Consider the following 19,725-nt stretch of genomic DNA (forward strand, 5'->3'; position numbering starts at 1 on the left):
GAGAGAGAGTTTGGGGGATGGTGGTGAGAAAGAGTGTGAGATTTTGAGAATTCTTGTTTAATGGTTTGGTTTATTATTTGACCTTGCAAAGGTTTATTTACATGTTTCTTTAAATGTAGCGTATGCATAGTACGTCCCCTTAAAGAAATATTCTGTTATAAATAATTTTACTAAACAGACATCAACTTCAACTCATACTTCGGTTCGTAAAAATAACTAAATGAGTAAAGTGTTGTGATTTGTTGACGGCAGGTGTACAGTAGACTCTCGTCATGAATGCGTCTCTTTATCTGTCGTCTTGCCGTTCGAGAGTGTGTTCTGTCGTGTTTTCTGAACTCGTCTTCAACCCAGAACACTCTTCAGGATCGAGCTCTTGCTGCACCCTCTGAAAAATGCTGGGTTGTTTCAACCCAAATTTGGGTAAAATATGGACAAACCCAGCCGTTGGGTTAGATTTTTAAATGGCATTTTTAACCCAACCGTCAGGTTTGTCCATATTTGACCCAAATGTGGGTTAAAATCACCCTGCATGGTTTAGAGTGTATCATTATGAACAGATCCTGGCTCGTTCTGTCTTCTGGCTCTTACACTGGAGATTTGTCTCTGATTCTGGTTGTGATTGGACTGATAGTGATGGTTCATGCCTAAACGCTGGCTAATGGCTCCCAGGGGTCCGGCTCTCAGAGACACCGGGACAGGGGCCGTTTAAAGAGACAGGGCTCTCAGAGACACCGGGACAGGGGCCGTTTAAAGAGACAGGGCTCTCAGAGACACAGGGACAGGGGCCGTTTAAAGAGACAGGGCTCTCAGAGACACCGGGACAGGGGCCGTTTAAAGAGCCAGGGCTCTCAGAGACACCGGGACAGGGGCCGTTTAAAGAGCCAGGGCTCTCAGAGACACCGGGACAGGGGCCGTTTAAAGAGCCAGGGCTCTCAGAGACACCGGGACAGGGGCCGTTTAAAGAGCCAGGGCTCTCAGAGACACCGGGACAGGGGCCGTTTAAAGAGCCAGGGCTCTCAGAGACACCGGGACAGGGGCCGTTTAAAGAGCCAGGGCTCTCAGAGACACCGGGACAGGGGCCGTTTAAAGAGCCAGGGCTCTCAGAGACACCGGGACAGGGGCCGTTTAAAGAGCCAGGGCTCTCAGAGACACCGGGACAGGGGCCGTTTAAAGAGACAGGGCTCTCAGAGACCCATGTGACCTGTCGGAAAGATGTGTACCTGAGAGTTTGTGTGTTTGTGCTCGTGTGTGTGTCACATCTTTGAAAGCAGCGTGTTCTTGTTGTGGATTAAACACAGCGTAAACATACGATAATTATTAATGAGCAGTGATATGAGATGTTCTTGTATTTGAAGTGTCTTCTTACTAGACTTTTGCTATTTTTTGTGTGTTGAAAGTTTGTGTACAATTTCCGCACCACTGAAAAAAATTTGGGGAAGAAACAATTTTCACTCAGAAAATGCTAGTAAATGTCACGATTAACCCTTTCCCCGCCATTGATGAGATTTCCGTCATTTGCGACCATAGACTGTATAACACTATGGGCGTAGTGTGCGTGACATCACCCGTAGTGTTTGTGAAGCCCAAAGTGGGCGGAGCCGGCCGTCGCCATCTTGGCTGCGCATCACTCCCGGATAACCGGAAATGTGCAGCGAGGCGGATTAGCTGAGGTGACGTGACGCTAACAGACAAACGGCTAGTAGTGACATCAGCGGCAATCCACCTGTCACTCAAGTGGCCACGCCCTTAATTTAAACGGATGAGTTGTAAAAATATTCACCCCCCTCACAGTCGTCATGAAGGCCAGAATTAGCTATATAGACCAAAACCACTTTTAGCTCCAGGCTGTAAACGTTTTTTTTTCTGCTGTGAATTTGGGCTTATTAACATGAAGGTCTATGGGATTGACTCTCTTTTGTCTCTAGTGACCAGTCGATGAATTGCAGTTTAAGTCACTTCAGTGTTGTATTCAAGAGAGAGACAGGGAGGTTTCCGCTTGTTTGCGACACAGCGCTTGCCCTCCATAGATGAGTTTACACTGTTATACAGCAGGGGGCGCCGTAACACATCTCCTGAAAGAGCACAGCGTCTCTGGATCCAAAAACACAGGCGAAGAAGAAGATAAACCCGAAGGAGCAGATAGAAGCATTGTTTACGCACAAGTCACTTATCTAACATGAACATCAATCATTCAACAGCGTATTAATCAAATGAAATGTTGAACCATGAAGATGTACATCTGAAGCTGTGGGGTGTTGATGGACTCCATCGACTCCATCTGTGTTTAGATCATCGTTCTGAATAGTTTTTGACCAAACCGGCGACAATAATTATAGTGTCGAACAGGTTTCCCCAACATTCTCTCTGTCTGACATCGGTCAGGTGTGTTACGGCTGGAATACACTTCATCTGAACAGATGTTAAAACACTAGGGATCATATCATTTTCTGACTTTGTTACAAAGAAAAACTGGACGTCAAAAACAAATCGACTGAGAATCACACACTACCAGACTTTCAAGTCGTTCGTAAAACCACAAACTCAAGAAAAAGCATGCGCTCAAACATGATTACTATCCTCCAACTGATGGAATCATAATCTGAAGCTAAACGAATCTTTGTCCATCATGCACTACGAGATATTCTGTGAAATCCGTCATCTCCGAATGCACAAATCCTGCAGACTGACTCCGACTTTTGGCACCTCACAAATCAGAGCAAAATTCACGTCTTTAAAGGATTAGTTCACTTTCAAAAACATTTTTGCTGATAATTTACACACCCCGATGTCATCCAAGATATCCATGTCTGTCTTTCTTCAGTCGAAAAGAAATTAAGGTTTTTGAGAAAACATTCCAGGATTTTTCTTCACAGAATGGACTTCAATGGCAACCAACTATACCAACGAGCATTTGTGGTTAAAAAGTATATATAAATATAATTTTTTTTGAAAATGGCCGATCGTTTCGCTGGATAAGACTCTTATTTCTCGACTGGGATCGTGTCGAGACTTTGAAGCTGCATTGAGACGGACAGTTGAACCTTCTGTGAACATTGGTATAGTTGGTTGCCATTGAAGTCCATTATATGGAGAAAAATCCTGGAATGTTTTCCTCAAAAACCTTCATTTCTTTTCGACTGAAGAAAGAAAGACATGGATATATTGGATGACATCGGGGTGAGTAAATTATCAGCAAATTCATTTTTGAAAGGGAACTAATCCTTTAAGCTTTGAACTTAAATAGGAGAGGGTATTTTAACATCAGAAAGATGGTCTTGAATAGACTGATGCTTCCACATGTGTTTGGCGGCAGTTGTTCTCCAACCACTGAGAATAGGAAGTTATTGTCTTATGACATTAATCTTTCTGCTATCTATCAATTACTGTCATCTGAAGGATGGGGAGTTTTGTAGCGGCTCAAAATCCCATGTGTCGCCAGGACAAGATGGAGCGGTACCTGTAAATGAGTCTCTCACTGGAATGAGAAATGAGTCCTCGGGACAGAAATCTGGGTCAGTCTCTGACTGGATGCACATAGATACACGTCTGGTGTGCGGTGAACACATAATGGAGATGGAGAGACGAGACTGAGAGGAACGTTTGAAGTAGTGAGTGATGGACAATAGACAGCAGTCACAGTAATGATGATGATGACGGTGGAAGAGGAAAAGAAAGAGTTGATCGAGGCGTTCTGCAGGGATAATTTAGCCCTGTTTCTAGGCTGGCACACAATCTGTGCCCGCAGGAACTCTGGGAAAGGAATTGGATAATTTAATGATGCTGATTTCCCAACAGAATTAGCACTGAAATTACACACACAAAAAAGGATTTCATCTGGGCCTTTCATTCATTGGAAGTACTGTAGTGTGCTTGAAATCTCAAATCTAACAGCCATACTTTTAGATAATATAATATTAATGAAATTAAAGGCCACTTAAGTGCACTTTCATGACTGTTTCTTAAAGGGATAGTTCACTTTGAAATTAATTTTTGATGTGTTTTAGCTTACCTCAAGGGCATCCAAGATGTAGGTGTCTTTTTTTCCGCAGTAGTTTCAATTTTGATATTTTTAGGTCAAACCGTTCTTGTCTGTCAGTCATATAATGCAGGTCGATGGTCACTGTCTCAAAACACAAGCACAGAGTCCAAATTAAAACAATTCCACATTGTCCAAATGAAACAATTCCCCATTGTAAGTACACATTGATGGCCTAAGACACGAAACGAGCGGTTTGTGTGAGAAAACGAACAGTATTTATATCATTGTTATCTCTTGAACACAGCACACGTCCAAATGATCTGACGGCGCGGGCGGGTATAGATGTATACACTAGATGTCGCCTTGGCTACTGCAGTTCATTGGAACGAAACCGTAGCTAAGCGACATCTAGTATATACATCTATACCCGCCCTCGCCTTCAGATCATTTGGACGTGTGCTGTGTTCAAGAGATAACAACAATATAAATACTGTTTAATACTGTAAATCACAGACAAGAACGGTTTGACCTAAAAATATCAAAATTGAAACTACTGCGGAAAAAAAGACACCTACATCTTGGATGCCCTTGAGGTAAGCTAAAACATACCAAAAATTACACACTTAAGTACACTTTTAAAAAGGGCATAATAATACATTTCCATTTAACTGCAAATAACATACAGAGAAGTGTCTGAAAACATTACATTCAGTCACACTTAAGTACATACTTCTAAAGTATATTATATACATAATAAGTGCTGTTTTTATGCTAAACTGTACTTCTTTTTCACTAACACAGATACTAATACAGTTGCAGGATGTTTTTTTTATGTTTCTTCTGTCTTTTTACCTATAATTTATACAAACATTATTTGATCACTTCATGTGATTAATGTATAATAATTATTTTTCATTGAATATCTTGTTTCACTCACTAATACATCATGCTTTGTGGTTGTGAACGTCATTTCACATGAACTTTTAGACATGAACCAATAATATTCTGTGATGGATCAGTTGGTGCCTCTCCAGTTTATCCTGCAGGTTCATGTTTGAAGTCAGAATCTGCCCAGTTCGGCAGAGATAAGTGTGTGTGTGTGTGTGTGTGTGTGTGTCCCATTAGCAGCTAATGGCCAGTTCCTCTGGTTTGATGTAAGGGACCTGCACCTGATCCCCATCTGTACTAGCGTCCCCTCATTGACCTTTATCTGAACTAGAGCCTCATAGAAGCTCTTGCTGTGAGCCTGGGCATTAGTCACATCTCCTCATTGTTCCTCTTAGCATCTCTATTGATTAATAAATAAAAACAATTTGATAGTAATGGCAGTGAGAGCAGGGTGTGGCCAATGGCCAGTGATTCTGTGATATTTGTCAGCAGTGTAGCGAAGCCGAGGAACATCTCGCACAGAACAGAAGTCACTTCCAGACCAAGTTCATGTGAACTTTAAAATTAGCAAAAAAAACATTTTCGCCGTTACACAAATCTCCCGAATACACAGATTGCTCTTCAAATGACTGGATAATATCGCCAGTGAAATTTCGCTGAACAAATAGTAAATGTGACCACATCGTAATACTGATATTATAAAAACATGTAATTGGTCAAGTGTCTATGTTTAATGGCCAATTATCTCACGCCCATATGCCTGGGTGAGTTATCATCTCTATCAGTAAGTAAGAATCATGCGAATACAGGAAATGATGTGGATCATGAAGTGTTGCAGGCCAGACTGGACCCCACACAGCTGCTCAAGCTCAACATGTACGAGCACATGCTTTAAATGCCAGCCTGTTTGTTCTGATCTGGATAGATTATCTTGCTGGTTAGTGTCTAATATTGGATATAAAAAAAAGATTGATATTGACCATAAAATGGCCCGTAAAGAATGTTTGATTGTACATGTTCGTTTACCCTTTTTTATATTTACATTACTTTTGCCATCATCTAGCGCATCTTTAAAATCATTAATAATTTTAATAACACTCTCAAAAGGAATTTCCGTACATTATAATGTGATGACTAAATTCACTTGTAGCATTTGATCTTATTTTTTTATTTAGATTAAATATTGTAAAATATGGCGATCATCCATTTATCGGTTATTGGCTGTAACATTAAAAAGAATATTGTCTTATATTATTATATTATATTGGCTGATAGATTTTTAGTTTTTAGTGTTTTATTTTTAATTTATCTAGACAAAATATCATTTTAATATCAGCCATTTACCAGTTATCTGCCTTTACTTGAAAATAAAATCGGCTTGTCGGTATCGATAATTTTAGTTGATTGATTTTAGTTTTTAGTGTTTTATGTTTAATTTATTTAGACAACGTATTATATTTTTTATATCAGACATTTATTGCAAAAAGACTTTTAATATCGGTGCATTTTTAGTATAGACTACATGCACACCATGAATAACTACACGTCATTCTGGAATATTCCCACGTTTTAAGGAGTTTGAGTTATGGTTGGGTTTAGTAGTAAGAGTAGAGTTAGGATTAGGGGTTATAGTTTGGGGTAACAGTGAAACAACAAATGCAAGTACTGTACAATCCACTGACATGTACATATTTAGCGTGTATCAAATGTACAAGGACACATCAGGTAAGGCCTGATCTACTATAGAGTGTGACCCTGCGTTCTGTACATGTCCTCCTTGGCCTGGATGAGCGGCGGTGTCCTGTAACAGAAGGAGGCGGCTCAGAGAGAGTGTGTGTGTGTGTGTGTGTGTGTGTGTGTGTGTGTGTGTTGAGCAGATAATGCATGCGTCAGGTCAGCTGCCCGATCTCTGCTACAGTACGGCATTGTGTCCATGATCCTGGAGACAGTAGAGCTCTCAACTCCTGCTGGTGACTCAGGCCATCCCAACACACACTCTACACACACTGAACACACTCAACAGTGTGTGTCTGTCTGATGATCACACCTCTGCTGAAAACCTCGTCTGTGAGCACGTCCATCTTTCTCGCTGACGAGTCTTGTCTCTAGTGATGCACGATATATCGGACACCTTATCGGTATATATGTTCATTTTTATGGTTGTCGTCATCGGCCCGTTAAGAAAATGCTACCGATATTTAGAGCCGATAAATAATGTATCATTTCCTTCAGCTGAGAGACTCTGTTCATCATGATGGTTTTGAATTGCTTGAAATAGAATTGAAATCACTTCAAAAAAGAGAAATACAGTTCAGTGCAACATGTCTGTCATATCGGCTACGTTAAATTATAGTTAGAACATCATTATAATTGTGTTTGGGACACGGCTTTTAATGATGAGACATTTCTTTTAGTAATCAGGCTTTCAAAATTCCATAAAAATGTGGATTTGGTTTAATCGGCCAATATATCGGACGGTTATCGGCTTTCAAATACACAGAATTATCGGTTATCGCCGTCGACTCTGCCGGATCTCTACGGGACAGTGCCGGCGGTTGTGAATGCCAGGTTAGACGTGTGGACTGGTGACCCAGCTGTTGGAGGGTTGTGTTTTCCCAGCGCCCCCCTCCTGTGTTTTCAGAGGTTTTCCTCCTCCTCTCCGGGCGGCTGGGAAAGGCTCGAGGAGGGGAATGTGTTTGGGAGTCTCTCTTTTCTTTAGTGGTGTCAGTCAGCGGGGCCGTCCTCCACGCTGAATCAATATGGCTTTTGTTAGAAGAGAAAAAGCTTCTTTAGATGCTGGGATCTTGGAGTGAAGCTGGGTGATGCAGGATAACACGGGAATAAGCATCCCGACACAAGGCTCCGGCGTTCCCAAACTGCACCAGTGTCACACGTTATTTTTCAGTCCTCACGCACGGCCTCATCGGATTTAAGATGAAAAAGTCATAAGCTTATCTGTTTTTTAGTGTTCATTTTTAGTTTACTTGCACAGCATAACATTTTAATATTAGACATTTATCATTATTTTATAAACATGTATCACTTGATTAATGTTAGTTTTATTGTTAGTTGTTTTATTTTTAATTTAAATCAGCCATTTATCAGTTAACACACACACAAAAACACATTAACATTTACTGACAATCCATGACTTTTCTCACTGTCATAATACTATAATCCTGATTGGTTGGTTGTTTGGCCTGTATTATGATTATAATGTGTTTGGTGTCAATAACCCCAGCTGATCACTTGCTATAGTAACGGTCAGGCGTCTCTCCTGCGTTTCTCAGTCCGTCTGCCAGAAGAAAGACTCACAGACTCACAGCATTGCTGTCTCCGGCTCTATATGTTGTGATTTCTCATCGGTGTGCTTGAGGAGTGTGTGAAGTGTGCCAGCGTGTGGCTGCGGTGGCATTACTGATGGGAAAGGTCTCCATTAGTTTACAGCATGTGTCCCGGACAGCCTGTTATTAAGCGTGTGTTTCCGAGGCCAGACTGCCGTCAGCAATATCAGCGGGAGGAAAATCACTCCAACTGTGTCAGTGGACTCGTACTTTAATAAGTATGTATGGAGTAAAAATTCCATAAATCTCAGCTGATTTATTCAACATCTGCTGCATCTGACTTGCGCAGTGCATTAAACGTGATGTTTGAAGGTTTGTCTTAGATTAGTACATGCTCTTCTGGAGAATATTCACTACCGTTCAGGAGTTTGGGGTCGCTCAGATTTGACCATGTTTTAATTTGTACTGACTACAGTACAAACAGAAATATTGTGAAATATTATTATAATGTGAAATCGCTGTTTTCTATGTGAATAGTAAAGTGTAATTTATTCCTGTGATCAAAGCTGAATGTTCAGCATCATTACTCCAGTCTTCAGTGTCACATGATCCTTCAGAAATCCCTCTAATATGAGGATTTGATGATCAAGAAACAGTTATGATTATTTTCAGTGTTGAAAACAGTCGTGCTGCTTCATATTTTGCAGAAACCGTAAAACATTTTGTTCAGGTTTCTTTTATTAATAGAAAATTCAAAAGAACTGCATATTTGAAATTTTGACAATTTTGTATCTTTTGAAACCAAGTCTTTACTGCCAGTTTTTATGAATTTAATGTATCCTTGCTGAATAAAAGTATTGATTTAATTCAATAATATGGTTGTAAAGTGTTGTCTTGACTTGATAATCCAGAACAGCGAGGCTCAACGCAGACAAACGATGAAATGATATTTAATAAAAGCAAGGAACCAACGAGAGATACATACCAGCACAAACCATTAACACAAGACAAAGAGCGCACGAACACTGAGCGTTTAAATACACAATATGATGGATAACTATGGCAACTAAGGATACAGAAACTAAACACAGGCAAAAAAAGACAAAGGAATATAAAAAAGAGTCCTTGAAAACAGAAACAGGGATTTGTGAGAATGCGAGTGCATTGATTCCAGATTGTGTTATGTGATGCAGTCATTCATGCAGTGTGACTTAATCTCCAGACTCTTCGGGCCACTGTGTGTGTGCTGTGTTCTCCTTAATCTCCAGACTCTTCGGGCCACTGTGTGTGTGCTGTGTTCTCCTTAATCTCCAGACTCACTGTGTGCTGTGTTCTCCATGCTGGTATTCTCATAACTAGCTGAACCTGCCCAGCTTCACTAAAAGGACTGTTCAGGGGTGTGTTTCCCAAAAGCATCGTTAGTCAACTATGTTCGCAAGTTCTGTCGTTATCAGCAGTTCAACGAGTCTGTGTTTCCCGAAACCATCGTTCTAACGAACGTTCGCAAACAGCATCGCAGAGTTGTGTGTTTGGAACGACAGCTCTCGACCTGTGGTTAGAAGCAGAGTTTCTAGTTTGCATGACATGAGGACCTAATAAATCATTATATTGAGCAAAATAAGCAAGCTGACATTCAGTATAACCTGTGTCTTTTATTTAGAATACATACAAATGTCATTTACGTCTTTTAGTTTGTCAAGAGATTTAAAGCGTAGTTTCTGAAGAGTGCGCATGTGCGAACGAGCTCTAGTGTAAGAACGATACCATGATTGAATCTGGAAATAAAGCAAAATAACTGAGAAAAATGAGAAATAGTCCTCAGATATCATGTCTGTAATTTATAGCAAAACATCTAGCGTTAATTCAATCTCAAACAGATTTATTAAAAGAAGTTATTACTCCACCACGTGTGTGACGTCATAAACCAACGTAGTTGAACGACCACTTTGCGACATACGGTTTCGGGAAACAGTCGTGACTAGCTAGTTGATTTCTTCAGAGATGCATCAAACTGTGATAGTGAAGCAGCGAGCTACAGCGTTGTTCGGGAAACGCACCCCTGATTGACTAGCTTCAGATACGCTGTGCTGGTCCACCAGTACTAACCAGTACTAACTAGGGGTGGAACGGTAGCTGCTACATGTATTCGTATTGAACCGAAACGGTACGGGCGTCACGGTTCGGTGCATAAATTTACACGGAGAATACACGGTATAAAAATAAATAAAACTCGCGTGCAAATTAATTAATGTAATGCGGAACTACTGTTAGATACGCGGGTTCTTTAGGGACACCTAATCTAATAATCCTAATCTGTAGCTCCGCCTTAGCTCTGAAGTGAGAGAGAGAGAGAGAGAGAGAGAGAGCGCGATCGAAAAGTCGCAAAGTGTTTACTTATATTTGTGTGCGTGTGTGTGTGAGGCGCGGGCGCGATCGAACAGTGGAAACATAAAAACATACTCCATCATTTTGTTTATACAGGACATCATTCAAACTGCAAAGTGTTTAAGTTACTGTTAATTTAAATTTTAAGGAAAACAAATATATTAATCTGAAATGTAGCAAATAAATTTTTAATTCATTCAGGTACAATTACCAAACATATCTCAAGGTCTTTTTATTAATTTAACTAATAAACTAATTATATAAAACTATTGTCAGTGCACTACAAATAAACTGGTTCTATTCCTTTACTTTATTAATAAAACTTATTTAAAAAATACAAGGCTTAAGACATTTATTTTCCTTTGGTGGTCCAGCCTGAGACATGCACAAGCCTTCTGCATTTTTGTTGTGCTTTTCCCTCCATTGTACCGAACCATGATGTCTGAACCGAGGTATTAACCGAACCGTGACTTCTGTGTGCCGTTCCACCCCTAGTACTAACCAGTATAAATCTGCCACTGCAAAAACGTGTTGTTTTGTAATATAAATCCCGTACACTACTCAAGTGTTCACTACTCAAGCACATCACTCAAATATTACAGTCAACCGACCTTCCTCCGTCTTATTTATTTGGGGAACTTTATTTGATGATTCCACATCACTGAATCAACCTGACTATAGTTATTTGCAAAAACAAAAGTAAGGGTTTGATTAGGTCAGTATCTCCTTAAGGCTGTTATTGCAGTGCAGGGTTGTTTTGAGAAAATGAGGATTTTTCTTCAGCAAAAGGAAAGTTAGGAGTGAACACTGGAGGCCTCAGTGATGTGTGTGTGTGTTTATACCGGGGATTGTTGTGTGTTTGTGGCGGGTCGGAGGACTTTCTCGGTGCCCTGCTGTGCCAGGACAGTGGGCTGACTCTGAGCAATGTGATGCCAGCTTTACAAACACAGAATACATGATTCATCACAATCCCTTTGTCTCTCTCTCTCTCTATAGGTGACATCACACAGAAAGGCTATGAAAAGAAAAGAGGGAAATTATTGGCGCCCTACATACCCCAGATACAAGGTAAACAGCTCGCTCTCATCAACTGTATTGCACAGCCACTGTTTAATGAAGTGTTTTCGCTCACGGTGCATGTCTAGGTTTTAAAGTCCTCGCTTGTGTCACCTCTTCGACCTCTGCGAGAGCTCTGAGTCTGACTGCGGTCTGGATGATCTGAAATACATCAATGGTTTCAGTTCTGTCAAGGATACTCTGAGCTAATGGAAACAGTGTGTGTGTCTCGATGGGAAGAGGAGTGATCCACACTATAAAACTAAAAACTAAGTGCAGGGTTCAAACCGCCTCAAACTCTCAATTATGCGGTGTGTGTCGTTGTTGTTTGGTTTAGGGTGGCTAGCAACTGCTCATATATCCAGGCATGATATCTCTTTCCATACGCTGAATATAGACGTGATAATTATTGATGGATCCTTGCTTTTTCACCTCTAAAATGTAAGAAGTTCTTCCTTTTGGACTCTTAAATTTATTTTATTCATGTCTTTTATTTAAATCAGCCTAGTAAACATGGTATAGTTAACCCAAAAATGAAAATGATTTCATTATTTTAGATCATGACTGCTCTCTAAATAGCATGTTATTGAATATGGCAGTGTTACTGTATTAGGTTTTGGTGGGCTTTATCTGCTACACTGCTGTTGATTATTCCTGCTGCTGCTAATCAAGTATGGACTTGCTACTGCTAGTAGATCCACAGACACACTGCTGTGAGCATGACAGATCTGCTGATGCTGCATAAACACACACACATGAATCCTGTAGCAGATCGAGGCAGGTGGAGCTGGGGAGGTGGAGGGGTTCAGAGGAGCTCTGATTGGCTGCATCTGAGATCGCATACTTCCCTACTATACAGTAGGACAAAAACAGTATGTGACAAAAAAAAGTGCCAGTACTAAAGAGTCCCCGGATGACCTACTACTCCCGGCGAGAGTCTGAAGTGTGCATATGATGGACACTTTACTATCCCATGCGGCCAATCAGGTCGTGTCATGCAGTGATGATGTGATTGCTTGCAGATTGCATGTAAAGGCCTGCGTTTCATGATTTAACTAGATATTTATGTCATTACAAACTCATATGATTTTCTTTCTTCTGTGTAACTCAAAAAGAGGGTATTTAGCAGAATGTTCGCACTGCTTGCTTTGATAAAAAGAAAGTGAACTGGGGACAGGAGCTGTTGAGATCCAAAAATTATTATTAACATTTTATTATTAACATTATTCTGTGTCCTGGCTTGATGTATCTTGACTGTCACAGATAAGGCAGGGCAACACACACTCAATGTAACCGGACCAAACACTGAAGAACTGTGAGGGAAGAACTTAGTGACTCAAACTAGATAATTAATGACGTGCACCTGAACAGAATGAACTAATAACAGTAACCATAGAAACAAAGGAGTTGCGGGAAAATCAAACAAAGGAACACATGGGCCCTATTTTAACGATCTGAAACGCAAGTATCAAGAGCGAAACGCAAGTAACTTTGTGGGTGGATCTCGGGCGCTGTTGCTATTATACCGGAGGGATAAATGACCCTTGCGCCCGACGCAAATCTAAAATGTGTTGGTCTGAAGTAGCTTCATTACTCATAGGTGTGGTTTGGGCGTAACGTGAAATAAACCAATCAGAGCGTCATCTCGCATTCCCTTTAAGAGCAGGCGCACTTGTTCCATGGTGGAATCCTATTATAACGGCGGATTTGCCAGGCGCGCGCCAGGAGTGGTTCACAGACAAGGAGAGCAACGCTCTCGTCAGGGACGTTGGGGATGGAGAAACCCACCCAACTTAACTTCGGTTAAAAAGGCGTATGATAATTTGGGTAAATGTGTAAGCTAGATGTATGCTTTTATAATAAACTGTCTATCTATCTATCTATCTATCTATCTATCTATCTATCTATCTATCTATCTATCTATCTATCTATCTATCTATCTATCTATCTATCTATCTATCTATCTATCTATCTATCTATCTATCTATCTGTCGTAATAATGTATGATTTGCAAAAATGAAAATGGCTGCTTCTGTGTAGATGAGAGAATCAAAGTGTATGCGCGTTGTGCACACGCTACATTGATTATGGCCAAGCATGCGCCCTTAAAATAGCATATGAATAACATGCGCAACGCGCCTCTGACTTTAAACTAGGTTTTTCCTGGTCAGTGGCGCAATTGTTTTCTAAACCTGCAAAATAGCACCAGGGAACACACCTCCTCTTTTCGCTGAACTGCCCTTCTTAGTTTACCGACGTGTGTCTGTGGAGGGAAAAGTCCGCTGTGCATCGGGTGCAAAATAGGAATGATACATGCGTCGTGTACAAAGTCAATTGCGCTGGGTGCGAGATAGGGCCCGTGATGTGAATGAAAACAAACTAAAAGTCCATAAACTGAACATACCGGTGACATTGACGTGCCACATTTGAATAAAAAAACAAACAAAAAAAAAACATATCAAATGATTTGAGGGTGAATTAATCAGGACTTGAACAAGAATATAAAATAAATTAAAAAAAATGCTCACAATTGTCTTTTCTCTACACTGATCTTGTAGGAAACAGTGTTACTTTAGTAATATGTAGTACATTTTTCATTTAGTTTTCATTTTAGTGTAAGTTTTAGCCATTTCAGACAACATTTCTAACTTTTGGTCATGTTTAATTTTTCATTTAACATTCAGGCCTATATTTTATTTTATATTAGCTTTATTTCAATTTTCAAAAGTGATGTTTAATAGTTATATTTGTGCAGTAGTTCACAGTAACAGCACTGGTGGGAAAAGCCGACGGACCTGGACATCCGTGGAGAGGTTACAGGTCATCTCCTCGTTCCAGATCAATGGCGTCTGTTTTGGTGATTCTGTTCACACGCGACGGTCAATATTTCGACTGCTCATGTCTTTCTGAACAACCCCCTCACTGCATGCTCAATCTGTATTCCTTGTGTTGGTTTAATTATAGAATGGCCCTGAATACGAATTTTATGATCGTTGCGGTGGCTTGTGGAAAAGTGAACGTCTGTCTGGGCCCCCACTCTATATTTTTGGTTTGGCTTTGAAACGGAGAATCAGGACTTGATTTTAAATCAGCCTTGCAGCAGAGATGGCTCTCGGCGAGGGCTTTGTCTTTGTCGTTTCCTCCACACTTCCTCCCATGATGCTCTCTGTGCAAAGGAAGTTGAGTAAAGGAAGCACACTTTAGCATACTTTGGAAAAGATCACTTATTGCAGGAATAATATACATGTACTTTAAAAGAATATACTTGAATGAATGTAATGTTTGCAGACACTTAATTGCATGTTAATTGAAATTAAATAAAAATAGACATACATAAATCCCATAGCAGATCTAGGCAGGTGGAGCTGGGGGAGGTGGAGGGGTTCAGAGGATGAAGATATGTGTAATTACACATTTATAAGGATGAAGCTGCAATTTAGAACATTTTAAAACTTTTTAATGTAATATCGAATAAAAAACTACAGTTAAAGTTCAACTCAATCAAGTCGACACATCAAAATAAGTGTAGCCTACTTCTTTAAAGCATGACAGAGGATCTTTAAGACATAATGATTAAAAGCAGAATGATAAAACATAAATACAAGTGCAGTCCTTTAAGTGCGCTTAAGAGGTCTTTATTTCATCAATATTATCTGCAAGTACTGCATTTTAAAATATATAAGATTTGAAATACTCTACAAGTGCACATTCAATACCAGTAAGTGCACTTCTTTTCACGAGGGATGTCAAAGAGACATAAAGATTTCACATTGTGCATGAGTCTTTGAATCTGTGTGGTCATGTCCACAGCTGATGTCCTCTAACTCAGAACAAAGAGGAAAAGTGCACACAGTTTCTGCGGGAGAGTTCTCCCGTTCGCCAGTGTTGTACTCGGCCACTAGAGCTGAACAAATCCAAGCAGCGAGATCTCAAATCTACCTGCTTATGTCACCAATTAAAGCTCATTACCATCAAAACCCCTAACGAGAGCTCAGTCATGAAGGCTGGCACATCTCCTAAAAATCTTCTAATTGTTGCATCGTCTGAAACATTCGTCCAGATCTGACCGGTAACAATCGTCTGGAAGCTGGAATGTGATTGGTTGGTTATCAGCCAACCGCTGAGGGACATTTACTCGCTTAGCAACTGGACTTGTAGCATTTACTGCTGAGTTATCTTTGCACATAGTTGGGCTTTTGTGAAGCTGTTGAGATTACACACATCCAGTGTGTGTGTGTGTGTGTGTGTGTGTGTGTGTGTGTGTGTGTGTGTGTGTGTGTGTGTGTGTGTGTGTGTGTTAGCTCTTATGAACCAGCAGTCCCTCACTTCTTTTGATGTTGCACACTGTGTCTTATTGTCCTCATACAACTTTAGCCGTGAGTAAGCTTTTGTTGAGTTAGGCAGGATTGGAGGTTTCCCAGAAACAGAGCCAGATTAACTGTGCATGTCCAGTCCAGCCCTCACAGGACCTGAGTGAGACAGCAGCAGTGTTATAATGCTGAGACTGTGCAATTATTGAGAAGACCTGAAGCAGTTATGATGGACTTAATAACAGAGGAAACAAGAGATGTTTTAATAAGACAGAGCTGAAGGAATAACAGTCATGTTTGCAGTTTAAAGTCAATGGGGAACACAGCAACCCAGAGGGTTTACTTTGTGTTAAATATAGCAAAAATAAACACTTATATTGAATCTTCCATTCGCAAATATGTGGCATTTGATCTGCACATTTGTCTAAATTGTCATTGAGTGTTGTTCAAGATAGAAGTGAATACACTACCATTCAAAAGTTTAGGGGAATGTCATGTTTTTCAGTGTTTTTCAACATATTTTCTGTGATAATCAGCAGCAAGTCTCAATAATAACAGCAGGATTAACAAATAATGTAGTGCAGAATATCCTCCTCATCCTAAACTAGTCGTACAGTGTGTTGATCAGTCCTCGTGTGCTTTGGTGAAGGAAGTGCGCTTCCCGGAGCTCAGTGTGGTTGTGTGGGATATGAGATGTATGATAATGAATGCTCCTCCATGTCAGCAGTAGCTGGAGTTCCCGGGGTCACGAGGTCAGCGTGAACTGGTTGCTAGGCAAACGGTTTGGGAGGAGGTAAACAATCCTGTCAGTTGCTTTGACTTTCCAAGAAAAAAAAAAAAGAAAAAAAAAAACGAGTTTACCACAGAGGTAAAAGGTCACTGGTTGTCTTAACCTGTGATAGATGTTCCACCATGTCAAAGTTTCACAAAGAATAGATAGTTTGGTTTTATTTAGATCCTATGACAAAAGCAGGACTATGTGTTTTAAATGCAGTTAGTCTTGATGTCCTTCATCTCTCCCTGTGTTTGTGACATCGCTTGACATCAGAAGATTTGTGGAAGTGTACATAAGATTGCAAGCGTAAATTAAATTTGCATGTGCAAGGGAAGATTTGTAAAGGTGTAAATCGCCTTTCAAGTGTAAGAAAAAATATTTGCAGCATTTAACTGTTATTCGTATGTGTAATGCATGTATTGTGAAGCTGCATCTTCATGCTAACGCAAAATAAATATGATCTGTATTCCTCTGACTTCCATTTTTCCGCGTTCACATTTTTGGTATATATTTTTTTCCGCACAAATACGAGCAAAAGCATTGCAGGCCTGGGAACAGCAATTTGCAAGTGAAAGCAACTGAGTCAGGAACTGCAAAACAGATTGATCGCGTAAAATCAACCTTTGTGTAAAAAAATAAACTGTTGCAAATGTCTAAATGACTGGCTCAGCATCGTTCTCGTTGCCGAAATTGTACTTTTAATGCACACTTTTACTCTTAATTGTTCAATAAGCTGTGCACCATTAGGCTAATGCTGAATCTGTGAGCGTTCACTGGACTCTCTCTGGTGTGATAGAGGTCTCAGTCCTCTCTGATTTCTGCTTTCTGCTGCAGTGCTGGCTCTTATGTAAGCAGCGCTGCGTGAATCATCAGCCTTAACCTTCCTCAAGGTGAAGCTTCTCCAAACTCACAGGAATAACAGTGACATTGAGCTCAGATTCAACATTCAGTCAGAAGGTTTAAATGAAGAGGTGAAGCATAATCACGTATTCTCCCTGTGAGTGCATCCGCTGCAGGCTTTGGCTATTACTGTACATGTGATATATTCACAGTCCCCGATGTATATGACTTTCTGCCTTCAGATAGAGATTATAAAAATATATGTAGTGTTTTTCTTACACACTATCATTCTGCGTTCAGAAGACGTTGATTCATCCGCTGGGGTCGACTGGATCACAGACATTCAGTATGAACTCACAGAGATGGATTGTTGTCCTTTTACGTTTATCTGAAGAAAGCCATGTACATATACACTCACATACGGTGATAGATGAGAGAGTTCTCAGTTCTTTCATTATTAAAATAATGACAAAAAGCCAACTACATGGGTTAAGGTCAGGTTCAGGGTTAGTACCTTGTTTTTACCAATTTATTGTAATAACTGTAATAAACACATAGTATGTACATGCAGAAAAGGACTGTAAAATAAAGTGATACCAAAAGTTTAATGAATAAATGATATAATGATACCAGTCTTTCTGCAGTTCAAATCGGTTCGGTACATGTGTAGACAACTATAATCATATCATTATTAATAACAGGTATTACTACTCCTAACATTCACTGCCTAAATAAATAAATAAAGTTATTGCTTTTGTTGTTTTTGATCCATGTAAACTTACCATGCATTGAAATTACACAATTCTCGATTCCAGTTTACGATCACAGCAAAAACGTAATACTATCCTAACTAATATAACGAACAGTGAACAGTCAATGATAAAATAAGAACAAATAATCACATTTCAAGCAATAGCATAAATAAATACAAGAGATTACAAAGTACTAAAATCATATAAACAGCGCTTGTTTAACTGTACAAAGTAAATACTTTCTACATTTTCTTCTGTTGTTTGATTAACATTATTGAAACAGATGAATAGTCTTCAGGTAGCTTCAGGTTATAGTTTTAAAGAGGCTGAGACGACAGACCGCCCCCTAAAATGGGTCTCGAAACACCCCTGTACATTATAAATAAATGATGTACAATTGTTATAATATTTATTTATATATATGCCAGTTTGAAGTAATTCATATTGGTGAGAAGTTCTCAATGGTAAGCCTCAGCTGAAACTCTAGTCTGGTGAATGTAATGTAAGATCTGTGTGTCTGTCATGTTTGATGGAGTATTCTGGTATCTCTGCACTGATCACCATGAGAGCTCAGATGTGGTGTAGAGGACCATTGATCTCAAGGTGTTGCGTTTCCCGGACAGCAGAGAAGTCTGAAGTCGCGAGAGGATTTATGTTGCCATCTAAATGTGCTGAAACTGAGAAGTGTCACTTATTACAAGTAACCCTAAGATTATGTACTTATGTCTGTTGGTAGGTGGAACAGGATTCACTGCACGGTTTAGAGACCTTTATTCTGTAATGCTGGTTTTGTAGATTCTTGATGTGCCGTGATTTGTCTTTCTGCATTCCCTTTACGTCACAGTTAGCTTGCTCATGGGTGAGATGTCAAGCGTGGAAAGTGAAGTAATGCCTGTGTGTGTGTGTGTGTGTGTGTGTGTGTGTGTGTGTGTGTGTGTGTGTGTGAGATGATAACGCTGTGGTCTCTGTTGTGTGCAGGTGTAGACCCGTCTCTGCAGATAGATCATAGGATCCACACGTCGTCACAGGTGGCTCCTCCGGGCTCCAAACAGAACAAGCCCCGGGTGGCGAACTCACGGGATGAGCGCTTCAGATCAGGCACGGGCTTTCCTCTGCTAAACCAGCACCTCAGACACTCAGATAGTGATGCTTGCAGAAGAGAAGTGCACTTTATCATACTTATATACAAGAGTACTTCAAAAATAATGCATAATCAGTAGTAATATGGAAAATAATATACTTCATAAGAATATTCTTACGTACGTGTGAACTGAATGTAATGTTTTCTTACACTTAATTGCATGATGATACATTTCATTTAAATGAAATTGAATTCTAGTTTGAATTTATATCAAATGCAATCAGTTGAACTTTAGAGTGTTTTTGACCCACTTTAGTAGAGCGCATCTTTATATGAAGAGTTCAGATGCAAAAGCCTCTAAGTGCCATGATCATT

At 40.0% G+C, this 19,725-nt stretch overlaps 1 protein-coding gene across 1 annotated transcript in view; it reads left to right on the top strand.

The window, feature by feature from the left end:
* Nucleotides 1–19,725, top strand: part of dip2a (disco-interacting protein 2 homolog A) — a 179,322-nt gene that overhangs the window by 92,280 nt on the left and 67,317 nt on the right. Inside the window, 2 exon segments of the mRNA XM_081368290.1 lie at nucleotides 11,533–11,604; nucleotides 19,248–19,367. Of these exon segments, the coding sequence (XP_081224416.1) occupies nucleotides 11,533–11,604; nucleotides 19,248–19,367 (192 nt within the window).

The sequence above is a fragment of the Scardinius erythrophthalmus genome (assembly GCF_964197995.2).
Source record: "Scardinius erythrophthalmus genome assembly, chromosome: 6".
Classification (NCBI taxonomy): domain Eukaryota; kingdom Metazoa; phylum Chordata; class Actinopteri; order Cypriniformes; family Leuciscidae; genus Scardinius; species Scardinius erythrophthalmus.